Genomic DNA, 21,406 nt, shown 5'->3' with positions numbered 1-21,406 from the left:
AACAATGGCACCTATTACAAGCTAATATGCACTTTAAAAATATACTTCCATTTGTAGACATCACATACCCTTAAGTAACAATAACTTAAGGGTATGCATCCATTGCTTTGAATCATAGTTCTCATTTTTGACTTCCAACCAGAATCGAGTGTGCCTAAATTTATTTATTTATTAATGAGATTTATTAATGAGATTTATATGCCGCCCTATCTCCAGCCGGACTCAGGGAGGCTCACAACAGTAAAAAACATCTAATGAAAAAGTTAAAAGAAATTAAATCCAAATCTCATAATTTAATAGTTAAAAGTGCAATTAAGACTAACAAGTTAAAAATTAAAATCCCATCAGTCCAGGCCAGCCAAACGAAACAGCCACGTTTTCAGGTCACGACGGAAAGAGCGGAGGTCGGAGGCCACCCGGAGCTCCAGGGGCAGTTGATTCCAAAGGGTAGGTGCGCCCACAGAGAAAGCTCTCCTCCTGGGGGTCGCCAGCTGACACTGTCTGGCTGACGGCAGCCTGAGGAGGCCCTCTCTGTGGGAACGCACCGGGCGATGGGCAGCTGTTGCTGGCTGCAGATGGCCCCCCAAATATCCCGGGCCTAAGCCATATAGGGCCTTATAGGTAATCACCAGCACCTTGAAACTCAGTCGTAGGGCAACCGGCAATCAATGCAAGTTGCGTAGAAGTGTAACATGGGAGTGTCGAGATACTCCCATCAAAACCTGCGCAGCCGCATTCTGCACCAGCTGAAGCCTCCGAGTGGTCTTCAAGGGCAGCCCCATGTAGAGGGCATTGCAGTAGTCAATACAGGAGGTGACAAGTGCATGAGTAACCATGCGTAGGGCATCTAGGTCCAAATAGGGGCGCAACTGGCGCACCAGGCGAACCTGGGCAAATGATCCCTGGTTATGGCCATTACATGATCTTCCAAGTTTAGCCACGAGTCCAGGAGGACACCCAAGTTGCGCGCCCTGTCTACAGGGGCAACACCTCATCCCCTATGACCAAAGATGGAATCTCTTGGTCAGACCGAGACGCCGGTACCCACAGCCACTCGGTCTTAGCAGGGCTGAGCCGAAGCCTGTTCCCCCCCCCCCATCCAGATCCGCACCGCTTCCAGGCACCAGGACATCATGTTGAGGGCATCGCTGGGTTGGTTTGGGGTGGATCATCATACTGATGATACCTCACCCCAAAACCCCGGATGATCTCACCCAGCAGCTTCATATAGATGTTGAACAAAAGAGGAGAGAGGACCGACCCCTGGGGCACCCCACAAGTGAGGGGCCTCGGGGCCGACCTCTGTCCCCCAACCAACACCACCTGCTAACATTCCAAGAGGTAGGAGGAGGACCACCGTAAAACAGTGCCTCCCACTCCCAACCCCTTGAGGGGTTGCAGGATACCATGGTCGATGGTATTGAAAGCCGCCGAGAGATCTAATAGGACCAGGACAGAGGAGTAATCTTTGTCTCGGGCCCTCCAGAGATCATCCACCAGCACGACCAATGCCGTCTCCATATTATACCCGGGTATAATAGCCCGATTGGTACGGATCCAGGTACTCTGCTTCATCCAGGGCCAATGGGACTTGACAAGCCACCACGCTCTCAACAACCTTCACAACAAAGCGAAGGTTGGAGACAGGACGAAAGTTGTTTAAAATAGCTTGGTCCAAAGCAGGTTTCTTGAGGAGGAGCCTCACCACCGCCTCTTTCAAGGCGGTAGGGAAGCTTCCCTCACCCAAGGATGCATTAATCACTCCCTGGATCCAGCCTCGTGTAACCTCCCGAGCCGAACAAATGAGCCAGGAGGGACATGGGTCCAATACACACGTGGCAGCACTCAGCTTACCCATGATCCTGTCCACTTCTTCCAGAGTAACAGGGTCGAACTCCTCCCAAATAACACATTGATACTAAGACAGAACATTGATGGACAATCCGTAATTTGAAACAGTTCAAAGCAATTATGCAAAAATGAAATTCTGAGCAACTAGAAATTAAAGATTACACAACACTCACAAACTACGGGAAATAAATCTATTGCCAGAATATTATTACAGAAGCTAAATGTGTCAAAATGAATTGCTTCTATTTTCTGTCTCCTATCTCTCTCCTCTTCCTCTCCTTCAAAAATGTCAGTTCTTAAATGTATTTGTTACAATAATTTAGTCTGTAATATTGAATGGCTTCTGAATTTAGCTGATGAAAGTTGAGAACTATTGACAAAAGTTCAGCCTTTATTTTGCAGGGTTTTATTCAGTATATCTTCTGAGAACACGTGAAGCATGCATTTCTATCAAGCTGGAAAAAAAACTCTCTAAAGATAATATGTCAGTGTTAACATTAGCTCAACTTGATTAAGTCTAATAATTCCTCAATTATTAATAAATAATACTCATTGTTTCAGAGAAGTGTCAGAACGTAACAATTGCATGACTTTGCTCTGTTGGAAAAGACACTTAATTCTAACTTACAAATCCTAACACATGGGTTCTGAGTAAGTATGCTAAAAGATGCTCTCATAGACTGATAGTTAATTAATAAAGAAAAATAGGAAGGAGGAATAAATGTCTGGATTTATTCTCATGTTCACAACATGTATAGTGATGTAAATTAAGGATTGGCATTTGGACAAGTTTTTTTTTTAAATTTGTAATAAATCATCTGGAGTTAGGGTTATGTAGTGTAGTAGTCATGTTTGCTAATGATACAGAGTTCAAGTTGATAAATGCAAAAAAAGGCTGTATAAATGAATTTCAAAATGCTGTTCAGTGTACTGTAGAACATATAGAGAGAATCCAAACTTCATTTACATATCAACATGATCTTGGCATCAAGTAGACAATTAATGAAAAAGTTAACTCAACTGCAGCTGCTGTAAAAAAAAAAAAAAGGCAAGGTCCATGCAAGGAATTAGGAAGGAAACTAAAAATAGAACTGCTGATACAATAATATTCTACTACAAGTACAGGCAGTCCCTGGGTTACAAATGAGACCTATCCCTAAGTCTGTCTTTAAGTTGAATCTGTAGATAAGTTAGAAAAAGTACATACATAAAAGGTAAATAAGAGGAAAAAAAATATGTGATCTAACTTAAAATGGTGGATGATGTAATTCTTCGAGCTGGCAAACTGCTGAAGCCACACAATGTTTTCATGAGTGTCACAAAATGTGTCTGTTCTTTATTGCAAACCTCTGTACCTAACTCAAATTTTTAATATAATAGGCTTTATGGCAATCCGTTCATGACTACAAGTTGTCCCTAGGCTAGGCGTTCTTAACCCAGGGTATTGTATTATTTACCATACTTAGAGAACTGTAAGAACTACACAAGAATATTTTATTGCTGAAGGAATGCAAATTATTAGCAGTCTCACAAGCCTGGATAGAGAGCAATAACTGCTATAGCTTCCAGGCAGCCAGTACAAAGGCATGCTTCCTATGACATCAGGAGAACAACTCTCCTATGAAATGAGATTACAGCAATCAGGGCACTTGCACTTTAACTTGAGACATAAGGTAAAGATAGATAACAATATTTATAAAATTGTGCATGAAAATTTGCTGTTCTCTCCTGATGAATCATAGGTAGCATGCCTTAAATATTGGCTGCTGGAAAGCTACAGCAGTTATTGCTCTCTATCTAGGTTTGTGAGCATCTCAAATACGTACAGTTGGTCAGTGGGTAACAAAGAATGAGAGGCCAGATGGGACTATAGCCTAATCCAAGCAGGGCTTTTTTGTTCTTCTGTTTTATAGACTGACAATGTGCTTAAAATAAATAGGACTCAGCTTTTCCAAACTTCTTATTTTTATACCATGTGTAGCCTTTGTACCTCAATTCAATTGAGTGGTTCCCTTATCATGCTGTTTCTAAGTTATGATAGCACCATGATGATAAGACAAATTAATATTCGGTGTATAAAAACAAAGGAATTACCTTTTAAAGAAATGCTTGCAAGTATTCCAAAGTGTTCCAAAATTTATTTCATACAAATTTTGTAATGCTCTGTTGCCTCTGAAATCTGCTTTCCATAAGTCAGAAGGGGATGGCTTCCTGCCTTAATACCCCCCTTCACACACACACACATATATACGTATTTAGACATGTCCAATACCAAAATCTCCCACAGACTGAGGATCAATATCTGTGTTTCCAAATGTAATGCTCCCCCGAAAGGGCCACTGGAGTCCAGGTTCTCCTGGCCCTTTTTGGTATGGCCGCCGGTCCAAACTGGTGCCTCGCTCAGGCACCTCTACTGGCCTGGGTCATGGTGGTCAGTCTCCTTCAGCAGGCAGGTCACGTGGTGGGGTGATGGTCAGTTGTTTCCCAGCCGGCAGGTCACATGATGAGATGGTATTCATGTGGCTGGACAGTCCTTTTTCCCTTCTCTCTCTCTCCCTCTCTTGAATTGCCTGCTGTGCTCTCCTTCCATCGCCTTTGCTCCTTCATGGATTCCTCTGCTTGCCCCACAGAAGCCTCTCCTATCCTATTTCCTTATCCCTCCTTTTTTTCAGGTATCTTCTCCTATCCCTGACCTTCTCGCTTTTTTTGCTTTTTTTCTAGCTAAGCCCCTCTTTCCTTCTCTTGCACTCCCTCTATCTCCTCCTCTTCCTCCCAAAGCCTCCTTTTATTCCATTCTCCCCCGTTACACAAGCAAAAGATATGAGATAATGCATGATCCATACCCATTCCTGTCAGAATTTCTTGTAAAAATCAAATCCAGAAGCACACACAGATAAACTGATGCAGCAGGATTCATTAACTTCTTTATATTCACAATAATACATGAAGTAAATTTACAATACCAACAGCAGATTCAGTTTCATTTCAGCTCAGATCAGCAGACAAGTTCACACACATTCACACACTGGTTTCAGTTTCGTTTCTCTTTACAGACTCAGAAGCTGCAGACTAAACACGCCCTGGCTCCAGTCTGTCTCAGCTCCCAATTGGCTGATTTAGTTGCTATGCCTATTTATTGGCTGACCTTGTTACCATGTTTTCCCAGTCATGAATATTCTGACACTTCCTCCTGACTAGAGAGAACAAAGTTTGCTTCAGAATCCTTGACTCAAGAAGAGGAGGGATCAAGGCTTATAGCCCAACAAGATCTTCCCCAGCCCCACCTTTTTTGTTAACAAAGTCTTGCTTTAAGTGGTCAGAGAGATAACAGGAATATGGAGCAAGAAAGGGAGCGCCAGTTTGGAAGCCTTCCCAAAGTGAACCGAGAAAAAACAGTTCATAAAAGCAGAAGGTGGTTCTCTCAATCGGTGGAAAGTGGGGTTGTAGATCTGTTTTAAGAAGGCAGCTGATTTGCTTTATTCAGCAGGTACCTTGATTGTGTCTAGTAAATGTTTCCAGTGATTTTTGTAGCTATAATTGTGGCTTCTCTATGTCATGTTCTCTGCAAATAACAACAAATAGTAGTTTTTTTCTTGGACAGGAATGCACTATTGCAGGCTAATTTTGCTGTCTGCCAGTAGTTCAATCCTCACTGGCTCGAGGTTGACTCAGCCTTCCATCCTTCTGAGGTCAGTAAAATGAGGACCCAAATTGTTGGAGGCAATAAACCGCTTAGAGAGGGCTGTAAAGCTGTAATAGCTATAAGATCTATTATCAAAATGCTCAGGCCATTGTATAAGTTAGTCAGTATATTTCTTTAGGATTAGTTTCGCGAGTACAAAAGATTTTTGAGACAGCCTTCAGCACCAGCCCAAATGCTGAATCATTGAAGAGTCAGCCTATATAAGATAAAATGCACTGCAGTAGTCAAGCCTGGAAGATACCAAAATACAGTGTCTACGTTATTCTAACCACTTAAACCGCCATGTTTAAGATTCAAAGGAGCGCCTTTCCTAATATTTGTTTTCCTCAACATTAAGATCTGCAGGTGGGATCTCCTTAGCAGTGAAGGTGGAGAGAAATGCTTGCAGGGGGCAATGGCCACCCCAGCCTTTGAAACAACCTTCTCCTCAAGGCCTGGCTTTTGGAACTGAGCCAAGATCTGGATTTTTATCCTTCCATTCAGATTTGTTGTGCTTAGTGTCTCTTGTAAAATTCTGTACCTCTGTTTATAATAAATATTGTTTATTTTTATTCATGTTATGCCTTAGGTGTTTTTTGAATTTATATTTTGGCATGTTAGCAGGCTATAGGCATTTATTAAAATGTTTTTTAATTTTAAAAAATCTTCAAAGAACAGTTAGGACTGAAGAAAAGTTTGCTGCAGCATCTGTTTTAATTTTTTAAAAACATACTCAACTGCATTTTATATCATAAATGTATTGTACTTACTATAAACTATATAGCAACTTTACTATTTTCTTAACAGATTCCTCAATGTCTTTAACAATAGCAAAGCTTCTAATGTACTTGAAAATTTCTTTAAATTTAGTAAGAGATTCATAAATATGTATATTTATCTCAAAAGTGGCCCATGTTGAAAGTATAGCAGTGTCAAACATCAGGAATTGCAGAAAACATTTTATGACATTTTGTAATATTTTATGTCATAAAATGTTTTATAAAAATTGCCAATTTTCAGTTCCATGGATCCAGGATTTTGAATGTATTCTATAAGTTAACCCATAACCTTGGTTGAAAAAAAATCGCTGTATGATGCACCATTCTGCCCAGTTAAAGGTTACAGACATAGGCGTTTTATATAAATGTTAGATAAGTTATATAGATAAATAAGATCATGTTTCATTAGTATTTTACAAACAATAAACATGGAAATGGGACATGATACATACAAGAATCTATGTCAAAGAAACATACTTAACTATATTTTTGTATTTATTTGTTCAAATTTGTATGCTGCCTATTTCTATAATTAAGACATACTTAAAAGCATGATAAAAGCATGATAAAAACAACTGATAATACCTAGGTATATTGTGAATATCCTGTATCTTGTGAATATCTTATTACAAGATATTACAATATCTTGTAATAAGCAAACTATTTTTTTAAAAAAATTGTTAGCTTCCTAGAGTCATGCATTTGAGAAAGGCCCCCATATTGAATAAATAAAAAAACCTATTAAATAATTTTCAATTATTTTTAAAGATTAATATGCATCTATGTCAGTTATACTGTATATATTTATTGCATGTAAAACAGATGCCACAGCAACATACATAAATAGGTCAACTTGTCATACAAGATACTATATATTCAGCTCATCTATCTAAATTCCTTCTTCCTCCAGAGCAACTAAAAGGAAATTTCAACACATCTATTATTCCTGCCTTAATTTTCCAGAGGCATGACCTCTGCCTATAGATAATAAAAAGAAATGCATCCCTACTGATTTTCTAAGTCACTTCAGTGCTTCTTAACACAAAATTTCCCACTGAAGTTGGCTGAGGATTCTCAACAATTCTGCAGGTTTTTATGGATATCTCCAGGTGCTAGGATAGATATACTCCACCTATGTTGCTATTTGGATTGAGAATGGTTTACAACAGTAATCCATTCCTAGATTTTTGAAATGCAGTGTATGTGTATGTGGCCAAAATGAAACTCCAGTCAGTAGATAATAATTAGTACAGTAACTAGAATATTAGTATAGACCTACTACCAGTACTTTAATTTTTTTTGATACTTTTAACAACTGCCAAATGATTGAATGTCTATGGAGATTCTCAATCATCCAGATCATGGTTGTCCCAAAGGTGCTTTTCAAAAAGCAACTGGACTTTCCCCACCATTCAACCAAAGCTGAATGGCCTTTGGGATGCCGAATGATTGATTTTTTTTTTATTTAACAGATTAATAAATTTTGAAACACATCATTTTGTCCCAAATTGGAAAGTTAGTATTATGATTTGTTCAAAACAATCCAACATCAAATAAAGCATTATAAATTTAATTGTGATTAAATATTCTGAACAAATAAAATATTAAGGTCTATCAAAAATATGTGATCTACTTACTATTCATCTATCTACTCTTCATACCTACACTGGTTATTCCTCTAACACAGGGGTTCCCAACTGGGGGTGTTCACACACCCTAGGGGTGCAAGATGATATTCCAGGGGGTGCGAAAACTTGGGTTTAGAAGTTTCAAAATTATAGTGTATATGCATAATTATATGCATATAATTATTTACTTTTGCAAAGGGTGCAATAATATATCGGAAGAGTTCTAAGGGTGCAGGGGATAGAAAAGGTTGGGAACCCCTGCTCTAATGGGGTTAGGAACAAACTCTATAGTTTGTTCCTGTCTGGTGAAACTATAGTTTAAAGTCCAAATAACATTCAGAGTTATAGCTAAGTACCAGGCGATATTAATTCAAATCATTTAGAAGTATCACTTGCTCCTAACTTAATGCATAGTAAAAAAAAATATGAAAAAATAATTAATGTTAATTTCTATTTGTGATTTTTGGGGGGTAAAGGCATTGTGAAACTAAAGATGCTCTCTATAATTGTTATCTGACAGAACGTTATCTAAGTGGAGGGCAATTCAACGCTACAGATTCCCATGGCTACACAAACATACTGACTGCATAATACTTCACCTTTGGATGCCACATAGCTTTTATATCCTGAATGAGGTAACTATGGGGCAAAGCAGGCATCTTACTACTGGTAAAGAATTCCACAGGAAAAATACTAATTTTTCTTTAGGATATATTTCAATATTCAGTGTCTGGTACAGTACAAAACTCAAAGCAGAAAGCTGCTCATGGATTTATTCTTTTTACAAAGAAGAGAACTACCAAGCCAAAACTCAAAAACCCTAATAGCTGCATGCATAGCCATTTACATGTAAACTCTGCACAAAGCAACCACATTTATTTTTGACACATGGTGACATCTTTTTATCAGCACACAATACATTGAAATATGCTTTCAGTACTGATTCAACCAGCTCCATCCTATATTGACAACTTAGATGCAAATGGAAACACTACCTTTTATACAGCACTCAAAGGCCGTCTGTAAGCACCAATACATATTCTCTACCATAATTAAAGTGTACATATTCAGCTGCTAAAGAACTGAGACACTGTTCCCGCTCAACTCCGTATATTTCTTCCAGCACTTCCTACTATATGGACATAGAACAGTAGACCAAAAGCCAGCTTTTCTCTTCTTTGAGATTACAGTCCATATAAGGTCCCATATCTTCTCTATGATCTTCCTAGGCGTGCACAATCTTCATTCTGCCATCAAAAAGAAAATTTATCTCTGCTAATACAAATCACACCTTGTAAGTCTGAAACACAGTCTGAAACACATTCAACCTCTGTTGAGAATAGAATAGAATAGAATAGAATAGAATAGAATAGAATAGAATAGAATAGAATAGAATAGAATAGAATAGAATAGAATAGAATAGAATATTTTTATTGGCCAAGTGTGATTGGACACACAAGGACTTTGTCTTGGTGCATATGCTCTCAGTGTACATAAAATTATGGTTATCCAATGAGTGCCACATCTTCAGATGTTATCCTAGGTTTCCATCTTTTCCTGTTTTTAAGTGAATGAATCTCAGTCTATTTGAACAAGCAGTTCTCTCTACAACTTTATTACTTTCTCAACCTCAGGGATTACACTAGCTCATTTTGTAAGTTTCCCAAAATCTTTACTTGAACTCTCATAAATTCAGTTAGGTAAAGGCTTCACTATTATTTAATATTAATAATACATTTGTCAGGCAAGAAACTGTGCATTAGCAAATGAATCACTAAATGAACAGTTATAGTGGTAATTTTGATATTATAAACACTGTTAAAGATGAAATTATTGGCATATCAACATATATTTTATTACCCACGTGAGTTTTTCATTATCATTATTATTTCACTGGGAAGATACCATGCGTTTGAGGGGAAACGTGCATGTACTGTACTGCAGCAGTGGCTAAGTACAAAAGGAAAGAGCTGGAAATTCATGAATATCATTGCAATCAATGGTTGCGATGTCAAGAAACCACCTGTAGTTCTTTTCAAATTGGCTTTTGCAACTCTTCAGGATTGCGCAATGGCATTTTGAAGGTGCCACGCATACCATGCCATACCGGAGCTATTCTCATAACTAACAGGTGCTGCAAAACCATTAGGCCAACCAAAACGGGCAGCCGGGGTCCTCCCTTCATTCCTCTGGAGCTGTCTCCTTTCCAAATCCAACGGGAACTCTCCGTGTCTTACAGGAGACTTTTGACAGAAAGGAGGAAAGCAACTCCCTCAATCAATAGGGCCATCCAACGCTAAACCGGCATGCCTTTCATGGGGTGGGGGGGGGGGAAATGAGCGCCAGGCCTCCGCTTCCAAGTCCTGCTTCCACATACTTCACCCAACATCCGCACCGGGGTGCTGCAACTCCAGCGCCCTGACTCTCCTATCCGCCCCCTCGCCATCTCAGCTCTCATCGGTCTTCGACCCTCCACTCACCGCCGCGTTGCGCGCTATGTTTCGCCGGAAGCCCATTGCTGTAGGGCACCCAGATCTTCTGCAGGGGGTTTTGCGTGAGCTCTCGAGCCGGCGAAGACGCCATTCTCGACTACGGGGCCGGAGCTCTGCTGCAGTCCCGTCTGCTACGACAGCAAAGCGCGAACGTCCAAGAAGGTGCGCCTTTGCCTGCCTGCCTGCCTGCCAGCCAGCCAGCCGGCGTGTGCCCGGTCTCCCTCGGCGACGGGCAGGGGCTGGCAAGGCCACCGCGGGGGCGGGGTCTGCAACCAAGCCCCACCTCCTCAGGCCAGCGCGGAGAACAGGTTGCGGAGCTCAAGGCTGACGCGGACTCGCCCCCCCCAGCCCCGCCCTCTGCGCGCTTCGCGGAGACAAAGGAGAGCCGCGAAAGTGGCGTGAGCGGGACAGGCAGGGCTTTGTTTGCCCCGCCAAGCTGGGGTAGCAAAATGAAGCGCTTCAGATGCAAAGGTTTCTGTTTTATGAAAGCAAAGATGCCAATCGAAACCTTTGCGGATTTGCTTTGAAGTAAGCCTCCAGGTGTTTTAACTCAATTGACGTGCAGGTAAGAGCCGATCAAAAACAGTAACCTCTCATCTTAAAAACTAACCAATATGTCATACGGTTTTCTGAACTATAACCCATCTAAGTATCCCTTAGGTTTAAAAAAATGGTTACAAATATTTTTCATAAAAACCAAAGCTGTTTAAAAGCCTTGAGGATTCCAATTTTTTTTCCCTAAAAAGGCTATATTCATCTGAAAAACCTTTTAGATGCCTAGGATTGCAGCCGTAATTGATCCCCTATTGTTTCTTTTTCATTCTCTAAGACAATATTTCTATATATTCTGGATGCATTTAGTGTAATATGCAGTTGTTTATTTCCGATTCAAAATGAAACATGGAGAAATTCATCTTATTAACCCCAAGAACTCTGGGAGCTGTAGTTTTGAGAGAAGCCTAGAAATGTATTTGAAAGGTTTAGGAATAAACCAGAAGCACACACCCATTAGCATTATTAAACCACTTAAAATCCAAGACATTGCCTTAAAATATAATATATACATAATTACAGCAATTAGCAGCATCATTTACTTCTTGAAAAAGCTAAGCAGGATCAGTCCTCATTAGTACTTAGATGAAGATGATCAGAAAGTTCCCAGGTTATAAGCTTATCTTGCAAGAGATGCTGTCATGTAGGTTTCTTGTGTTTTATTAGAGTAGGACTGTGCACAATTTGCTAACCCATGGTTAGCTATTCCATGGTTTGCTGAACTAATCTACTTGCCAACACACATAACGCACAACACAGTGAACCACAAACTAGCAATAACACATTATTCCATCTTAAAGATTGCTTTACACCTTTGCAATATTGCTCCAAACATCAGATTCATAAACATAATATGAACATAAAAGAACATTTTAAATATATATCAAGCTTTTATTCTGAAATATAGAAATTATGGAACCATAGTTCATGAGAAGAAAGACTAGTAACACAGACCAAGTAATTACATTTTTCATGTTCAGAATTTATACTATATTGCCGGAGCACAAATCAATGATACTGACGTATCTCAGCAATCTCTGGTAATTAATAGCTATTTGGCTTTTTTCACAACTCTTTCCCTTTTCTCATCTGATGATCCTTGTCTCATCTCTATCAAGGCAGAATTCACACTATTTAAATTTTTCAGCATGGCTAGCAAAACATGCAAAGTATTTCAGGAGGAAAAGAATTGGGTAATGGCAAAATTATACATCTTTTATTTTTCATCTCAAGCTAGATTGAGACACCAGGATAGAGGGGTTTTAACCCAGCTGTTTGCTCCAATCCTGATTTAGATGAGGGATTGCACATCCACATTCTCCATAAAGAATCCCTCAAGTTGAGCTAAATTTGTAGTAAATTTTTATTAGCAGCAACATGGAAATAGTACATAATTGCTTTCTTTCAGGGTTTCTTTTTAAATTTCTCAGACTAGCCCAGAGCCCTAGGATTCTTGGTAGATTTCCATGCAAATGATTTCGGGATCAGCAGAGGGAAAATATAGGCTGGACACTACAGTACTACACTATTTATTTATTTATTTAATTAATTAATTAATTAATTTTATTTATTTATTTATTTATTTATTTTATTTATTTAATGGGACTTGTATGCCACCCTATCTCCACAGGACTCAGGGCGGCTCACAACGATTAAAACAGAACAAACAAACCATTAAAACAGAAGTCCAAGTTAAAATGAAAAAATTCAATAAAACCCAAATTAAAACCCCCATCAGTCCAAGGCGGCCAGGGGAAATAGCCAAATTTTCAGCCCACGGCGGAAAGAGCGAAGGTCAGGGGCCACCTGGAGCTCCAGAGGGAGTAGATTCCAAAGGGCGGGTGCACCCGAAGAGAAAGCTCTCTCCCTGAGGGTCGCCAGCCGACACTGTCTGGCCGACGGCACCCTGAGTAGGCCCTCCCTGTGGGACCGCACTTGGCGATGGGAAGCTGTTGCTGGCTGCAGATGGTCCGCCAAATATCCTGGGCCTAGGCCATGTAGGGCTTTATAGGTAATCACCAGCACCTTGAATCTCACCCGGAGGGCAACCAGCAACCAATGCAAGTCGTGCAGGAGAGGTGTAACATGGGAGTGTCGGGACACTCCCATCACTACCCACGCGGCCGCATTCTGCACCAGCTGAAGCCTCCGAGTGGTCTTCAGGGACAGCCCCATATAGAGAGCATTGCAGTAGTCAATACAAGAGGTGACGAGCGCATGAGTAACCGTGCGTAGGGCATCTCGGTCCAAGTAGGGGCACAACTGGCGGAACAGGCGAACCTGGGCAAATGCCCCCCTGGTCAGGTTGTTACATGATCTTCCAAATTTAACCGTGAATCCAGGAGGATGCGCCCTATCTACAGGGGGCAACACCTCACCCCCTATAACCAAAGATAGAATATCTTGTTCGAGCCGAGATGCTGGTACCCACAGCCACTCGATCTTGGCAGGGTTGAGCTGAAGCCTGTTTCTCCCCATCCAGGTCCGCACTGCTTCCAGGCACCGGGACATCATGTCAAGGGCATCACTGGGCTGGTTCGGGATGGATATAAAAAGCTGGGTATCATCAGCATACATATTTTATTTTATTATTTTATTTTATTTTTTACTTGATGGCTCAGCAAACTAATAGCATTGTGATTAACACCAGCTGCCTGCAATTACTGTAAGTTCGAATCTCACCAGGCTCAAGGTTGACTCAGCCTTCCATCCTTTCTAAGGTAGGTAAATTGAGGACCCAGTTTGTGGGGGCAATAAGCCGACTTTGTATAAATATACAAAAAGTATGAAGGCTATTGCTTAACGCATTGTAAGCCGCCCTGAGTCTCCGGAGAAGGGCGGCATATAAATCAAATTTAAAATAAAAATAAAATAAATACTTTATTTATTGTATCCCCCTTCATTATTTTTAAAAGTAACGCAATATGGCAAACATATCCAACACACCTTCCTATTTTTCAACAACAACCCTTGAGGTAAGTTGGGTTGAGCGAGAGTAACTGGCCCAAGGTCACCCATGTGGCTTTCATGGCTAAGGCAGACTTGAACTCACAGTATCAAGCTTTCTAGTCTGATGCCTTAATTACTAGATCAAACCAGCTCTCTCTATGCCATAATGCATACTAACCCTACCCACTCCCACCTCTGCACGAATATAATTGTAAAGAAAATCAGTTTAAAATGTAATTTTAATTTTTTAAAAAACTAATATTTTCCCATGCTAATAGGAAGACAGATTCTTCCCTAAACTGGAAAATGAGAGGAGAATTTAATGTTGAAAAGAGCAAATGGACAGGAAGCTATATCTGCTAACATTGATAATATTGACAACTTTGAATATATCGTACTTTTTGGAGTATAAGAGGCACCTTTTTCTCACCCTAAAAGGGGGTGAAAATTTAGGTGCATCTTATACACCGAATGTAGCCTCACCCACCCACCGGCCCCCACCCACCGGCCTGTGCCTTGCAGCAGTTACCTCCTTGCAAGCAAACAGCAAGAAAACACAGCTCCTTTCAGCTTCAGCACAGCCTAATTAGCACAAATTTATTGGATCAGCCTCCTGACACTCAGCTGATTTGCTCTCAACTGTTTTGTGCAAAGCTCTGCTGCTTGCTGCAAAGAGGTAAATTGCTGGAGCAGATTTTTTTTTTCCTTGTGCTAATCAAGCTATGCTGAAAACGAAAATGAAAGTAAAGCAGGCTGTTTGCTGTAATTAGGCAGAGGCAGATTTCTTTTTCTTCTTTTTCCTCACCAAAAAAGGTAGATGCAAACAATGGGAAATTTAGGGCAAAAGAGGAGAGTTCAAGATTTTAAAACACAAAAGAAAAAAAGGAGAAAGAAAAAGGCAAAAATAAAAATGGGAAGAGAGAAAAAGAAAAAGAAATGAAAGAGAAATATGTTATACACATTTAGAATTGAAATATGAATAGTAGTCAGAAATAAATGGGAAATCATGATTGTAAAAATGAAATGAATAATAATTGGAATATTTGTCTTTGTATTTGAAATCTAGACAATGATAAATTTTTATTTTTATTTTTTTTAGAAATATGAATAAGTATAAACTGTAACAATTGAAATACCTTTAATAGTATATGGTGGTGAAAGTAAAAAGGATTAAGTTGTAGCTTGGATAGCAGCTAGAACATTTTTAAATTTAATTAGGGAAATTGAAATATTTTTAATTATATATTGTGATGAAAGTAGAAATGATTAAGTTGTGATTTGGAGGATTATATGGGCAAAACTATTTGGGTTATTGGGAGAGTTTAAGATGTGAAAATGAGTAACATAAGGGGAAAGCTCTATTTAACTAGGGAATTGTAATAATTGAGATACTATTAATTGTATATTGTGTTGAAAGCAGAAATGGTTAAGTTGTGGTTTAGAGGAATATATGGGGAAAATTATTTGGTTTATTATTATTGGTAAATATAATTAATTGATTTGTAAGAAATTGGATTGCATGGAAATAATTAGAATATTCATGTTCATATTGATTAATATACAAAAAAAGATAGTTATATAACTAATATCCAGTACCTGGATGAAGCATCGTATCTAGATCCGTTCCAGTCGGGCTTCAGGCCTGGGTACAGCACGGAAAAGGCATTGGTCGCGTTGGTTGATGATCGCTGGAGGGCTCGGGACAGGGGTTGTTCCTCTGTCCTGGTCCTGTTAGACCTTTCAGCGGCTTTTGATACCATTGACCATGGTATCATGCTGCACCGGCATGAAGGGTTGGGGGTGGGAGGCACCGTTTTACGGTGGTTCTCCTCCTTTCTCTCTGACCGGTCGCAGTCTGTGTTGACGGGGGCAGAGATCGACCCCGAGGCCCCTTATATGTGGGGTGCTGCAGGGATCGGTTCTCTCGCCCCTTTTGTTCAACATTTATGTAAAGCCGCTGGGCGAGATCATCCGTGGTTTTGGGGTGAAGTACCATCTGTACGCTGACGACACCCAGCTGTACATCTCCACCCCGGACCACCCCAACGATGCCCTTGAAGTGATGTCCCAGTGCCTGGAGGCCGTACGGATCTGGATGGGGAGAAACGGGCTCAGGCTCAACCCATCCAAGACCGAGTGGTTGTGGTTTCCGACGTCCCGATATAGTCAGCTGGCGCCATCGCTGACTATTGGGGGCGAATCATTGGCCCCCACGGAAAGGGCTCGTAACTTGGGCGTCCTCCTGGATTCACGGCTGTCTTTAGAAGAGCACTTGATGGCCGTGACCGGGAGGATTTTTCATCAGGTTCGCCTGATTCGCCAGTTGCGTCCCTTTCTAGACCGGGACTCGTTACGCACAGTCACTCATGCCCTCGTCACTTCTCGTCTGGACTATTGTAACGCTCTCTACATGGGGCTCCCTTTGAGGTGCACCCGGAGGCTCCAACTGGCGCAGAGTGCGGCCGCACGGGTGGTTATGGGAGCAGCGTGGAGCTCCCATGTAACACCTCTCCTGCGCGAGCTGCACTGGCTCCCGGTGGTCTTCCGGGTGCGCTTCAAGGTTCTGGTTACCACCTTTAAAGTGCTCCATGGCTTAGGACCTGGTTACTTACGGGACCGCCTACTACCATCAATAGCCTCCCACCGACCAGTACACTCCCACAGAGAGGGGCTCCTCCAGGTGCCGTCGGCCAAACAATGTCAGCTGTCGGCCCCTAGGGGGAGAGCCTTCTCTGTGGGGGCACCGACAATCTGGAATGAGCTCCCCCCAGAGATACGGAGGATTCCGGATCTGCGCACCTTTCGCCGCGAGCTGAAAACTCTTTTATTTCATCAAGCTGGCCTCGCCTAAATCTTCTCCCTTTTAAGTGTAAATTTTAAATTTTTACTGTATTTTAAAATATGGGTATTTAAAATTATGGGTATCAATTCAGCCTAATTTATTTAATTCATTTTATTCGATTTTAAATTTTGTATATGTATGTGTTTTATTTCATGGCTGTTCACCGCCCTGAGTCCTTCGGGAGTAGGGCGGTATAGAAATTCAATTAAATAAATAAATAAATAAATAAATAAATAAATAAATAAATAAATAAATAAATAAATAAATAAATAAATAAATAAATAAATAAATAAATAAATAATATAGAATGCGGCCGCATGGCTTAGGCCCGGGGTACCTGGCGGACTATCTGCAGCCAGCGACAGCTCCCCATCGCCCAGTGCGCTCTCACAGGGAGGGCCTCCTTGGGGTCCCGTCGGCCAGACAGTGTCACCTGGCGACTCCCAGGGAGCGGGCCTTCTCTGTGGGCGCGCCTACTCTGTGGAATCAGCTCCGCCTGGAGCGCCGGATGGCCCCTGACCTTCGCTCTTTCCGCCGTGACCTCAAAACATGGCTATTTGGCTTGGCCGGATTGGACTGAAGGGGTTTTTTAAAGGGATTTTATTGGTTTTTATATTTGTATATTGAATTTAATGTGTTTTTATCATTGTGAGCTGCCCTGAGTTCTTTGGGAGAGAGGGCGGCATACAAGTTTAATAAAATAAAAATAAAAATAAAAATAAAAATAAAAATAAAAATAAAAATAAAAATAAAATAAAATAAAATAAAATAAAATAAAATAAAATAAAATAAATAAATGATTTATATTAAAATGTTGAATTTGTATTAAACAATTGTAATATTACATAATTAACCAATGTGAGGATGGATATAAAAATAGATGACAATGGGAAGGGGTATAATATAGAATAGAAGGGAAAAATTGAATTTGATTTAAGATTAGAGATGAGGATGAAGGGTAATATTGGTTTTTTAAAAAAATAGATGAGGAATAAATATGGCAAAAAGGAAATATAGAAATTGTAAATTTAATTGAAATGACTAAACACTGTTTAAATTTGTGAACCGGCCAAATACTCTGTTCAAAAGAAAATACATTGTATGATTTTGTATGTGTTTGTCTAAAAAAATAAAAAAAAACTTTTTATTAAAAAAAAAACAAAATTAGGTGCGTTTTATACTCCAAAAAATACAGTAATTTTAGCTGTCACCATCCAACTTGGGAAGGGATCTCTACTGCTTGAATAGTTCAACTTAATCATTTTATAATTTTATAGAATAGTTCAACTTAATCATTTTATAATTTTATAATACCAAAATGGAGTTTCTCTCCCTCTATTTACTTTCCCTTATAACACCTTTTCTTATCCCATACTTCCCAGTATATTATTCCTTACCCATCCCCATCCTAGTTTTTGTATTCATTTTGTATTTCTTTTTTTTATAATGGGATACATAGACACATGCAAACATGCAACACATACTTTTGTATGACAAAATAGTTAATATATCCAAGTTGGGGATCAATAAATGGAATAACTTATTTTCCAGGCAATTTAATAATTGTTATATTATTATTCCTGGCTCTAGAATGTTTAGAAGTATGGCTTCTTAGGTCTGCAAAGTGAGGAAACCAAGCATTATACAAGTGTTTGCGGTGTGTTTTTAATTCTTTCCTGTCTGCTCTTTCTCCTAGGGAAGAACCATGTTAAATAACTGCTCTGAACTGCCCACAATTTGTGAAGTGCCCAGGATACAAATACTGCAAAACTCAATAAAATACAATAAATATTGTTTTCTGGTAGCATCACAGAGTTGGAAGAGGCCATCAAGTCCAATTGCCTATTAAAACCCAGAATAAACCATATGAATAAAATACTAGCCAAAGCCATTAATTAAATCTCACTAATCTTATAATCTCATAAAATTAATGGATCTATTACATTCATATGTCTTGAGTTATCATCATTTTACTTTTCCATTCATAATAGATTTGAGAGCTAGAGAGGGGGCCATTTAAACAACAGTTACTGTTTTAAATAAAATGTACATTTAATGTTATGATGACTAATTCATAATTTTTCAAAAAATAATACAGAACATTCAAAAGATGAACAAACAAGGTTTATATGTGTCTAAGTGATAAAATCACTTGCTTACTTACAAGTGTATCTTCCTATTTAAAGCATTTACAGAATTAAAGAACGTAAGTTGCGCAATAACTCAAATATATATTATTATTATTAAAACAAATATATTGTCAAATATTAAATGTTTAAAATGAATAATTTTATGTACATTCACTGTTTTATTCTATCATATTAAGAATATAATATAATTATATTCTATCATAATGTAATTATTAAGTGAACTTTCTAAATTCGCTAAATACGCTAAACATCATTTTGTGACTAATGTCAGAAATCAGACGTCTGGATCGGAGTGAGTTCTACTCACCTTTACTACCAGTTCGCATCGTGCCCACGTGCGCTCTTCTGCGCACGCGCAGATCGCTTCTGATGACGTCCGGGTCAGTGGGTGGGGCCTCCTGCCGGTTTTACTACCAGTTCTATAGAACCGGTCCAAACCGGAGGCAACACACCACTGGTCTGGATACAATAATTTTTCTTGTATCTGGTATTAATGACCTCTTCCTTATCAGCTGCTCTTACCTTCTCTAGAAGCTGAATGAGTCCTGGTATCTGTTGAATTTGTTACTTTGTTGAGTTAACATAGGAAGACAAATTGCAAATTGGTGTTGGGGGAGCCAGATTTATATATCTAGTCCTCTGCCAGTTCCCAAATAGGAAAGAGACCATTTGGAATTCTTTCAGAAATTAATGTAAAATAAATGCAAAGGGTCTGAACGCGTGCTGCCACGGTCTTAAGAGATATAAGGATTATCTCATTATTTAATCATTACAATAAACGTTTCATTATTTTAATTTAATCAGCTGCAAATAGTCAATTAAGGTAGCAAAATGTTTCTTCATTTTTCAATATAAAATATATAAAGAGATTCCTCTTAAGTGTTACATAAAAAGATGAGCCTGCATCTCACTTACTTTGGCCATATCACGCAGGAGAATTCACTGAAGAAAGCAATTACCGTATGTTTGGAAGTAGTGCAGGATTAGACGATGTGGAAAGACCTGGCCATTAGAATCGGCCAAGAGGATTCAGACAGGATTGAATGGATAATATTATCATCATCATCATCAGTACTTTGATTAGGAAAGTGTGCACAGCCCTTCTAATTTCTGTATTATCTAAAAAAGGTAAAGGTTCTCGCACATATGTGCTAGTCTTTCCTGACTCTAGGGGGCGGTGCTCATCTCCGTTTCAAAGCCGAAGAGCCAGCGCTGTCTGAAGATGTGTCCGTGGTCATGTGGCCAGCATGACTAAATGCCAAAGGCGCACAGAATGCTGTTACCTTCCTACCAAAGGTGGTCCCTATTTTTCTACTTGTATTTTTTTAAGTGCTTTCGAACAGCGAGGTTGGCAGAAGCTGGGACAAGTAACGGGAGCTCAGCCCGTTACACGGCACTAGGGATTCAAACCGCTGAATTGCCGACTTTTCAATCGACAAGCTCAGCATCTGGGCCACCACATCCCTTTTTATTATCTAGCTAACAGCAAATTACTAAACAGTCTAACATATAAAGGATTTCACCAGTGCATGCATATTATAGGGCTTTGCACTACAAATATAAAGTTCTAATATACTAATGTTTTAATGTTAAAATTAAATAAACTGAAGTTATAACAGAATCCTTTCATAGATTCTTTTGATGTTTATTAATACAGTATTTAAAACTACTGCTCTTTTGAACATGGTAAGAAAGTGCTATGGAAGTTCTTACTCAATGGCTATAATTGTGGGAATGACTAGTAGAAAACAACTCTTTGCCAGAAGGCAAAACTGCTGAATTTATAATTCAGAGGAATGTGATTAAAACATTCGGCTCTTTACTCCCTTGGCCCAACCTTGGTAGGCAAGCCGATCTTTATCAGTAGTAAACAAAGACAAAGTTTTAAAATATCTTTTGAAATTTTAAATACCCAAAATGCAAACATGCAATAATATGTGTAAATTTAATCTAGACAATAATGATATTTATTAATGGAATTGCTTTGAAATGATTTTAATTTCTTGAAATTGAAACTGAAATATAAGCTGCAGAACTATAGGTTCTCAACTCTGAGTTTTGTCAATTTGACAACTTGGAAAAAATAACTGAAAAAGGAAGGAAAAAAACATCAATAGCATAATAAAACATTTATATCTTTTGAGAGCTAGTCAGAGCAAATTCACTGACCTGTACATAAAAAGTCAGCAACAAAAATCCCACAAGCAAATCAGGTACTGAGTGTTCCTTTCTTTAGTGAAAATAGACACTGCCCTCAGGAGCAGAATTACATCATGTTCCTGCATTTTAGAATTGCACTGCACAGCTTCTGCTCTGTATAGAAGATAATTTATACAAAGGTCTTCGAAGTTAATTAAAAATTTTAGCCTATAAAGATAGCATTACAAGAGCACTTCCCATTTTTACATTTATTATTCCAGAATAAACTTTTTCAATTGGTTTTTTAAATTTATCCTTCTATTTTTTCTAATTTTTTAGAAA

General features: G+C 39.2%; 1 protein-coding gene across 4 annotated transcripts in view; it reads right to left on the bottom strand.

Moving 5' to 3' along the window:
* The window catches only part of PFKFB4 (6-phosphofructo-2-kinase/fructose-2,6-biphosphatase 4), a 36,834-nt gene extending 26,311 nt beyond the window's left edge, over positions 1 to 10,523 (bottom strand). For all 4 annotated transcript variants that reach the window (XM_070933687.1, XM_070933690.1, XM_070933688.1 and 1 more), the window contains exon 1: positions 10,421 to 10,523. In XM_070933687.1, the coding sequence (XP_070789788.1) occupies positions 10,421 to 10,523 (103 nt within the window). The remainder of the gene's footprint in view (positions 1 to 10,420) is intronic.
* Positions 10,524 to 21,406: the final 10,883 nt, after the last annotated feature.

Source organism: Pituophis catenifer, unplaced genomic scaffold (genome assembly GCF_029215685.1).
Source record: "Pituophis catenifer annectens isolate HBS135680 unplaced genomic scaffold, rPitCat1.0.hap2 SCAF_2, whole genome shotgun sequence".
NCBI classification, from domain to species: domain Eukaryota; kingdom Metazoa; phylum Chordata; class Lepidosauria; order Squamata; family Colubridae; genus Pituophis; species Pituophis catenifer.
The sequence above is the reverse complement of the archived record's forward strand: the minus strand, read 5'-3'. Positions and strand labels throughout refer to the sequence as shown.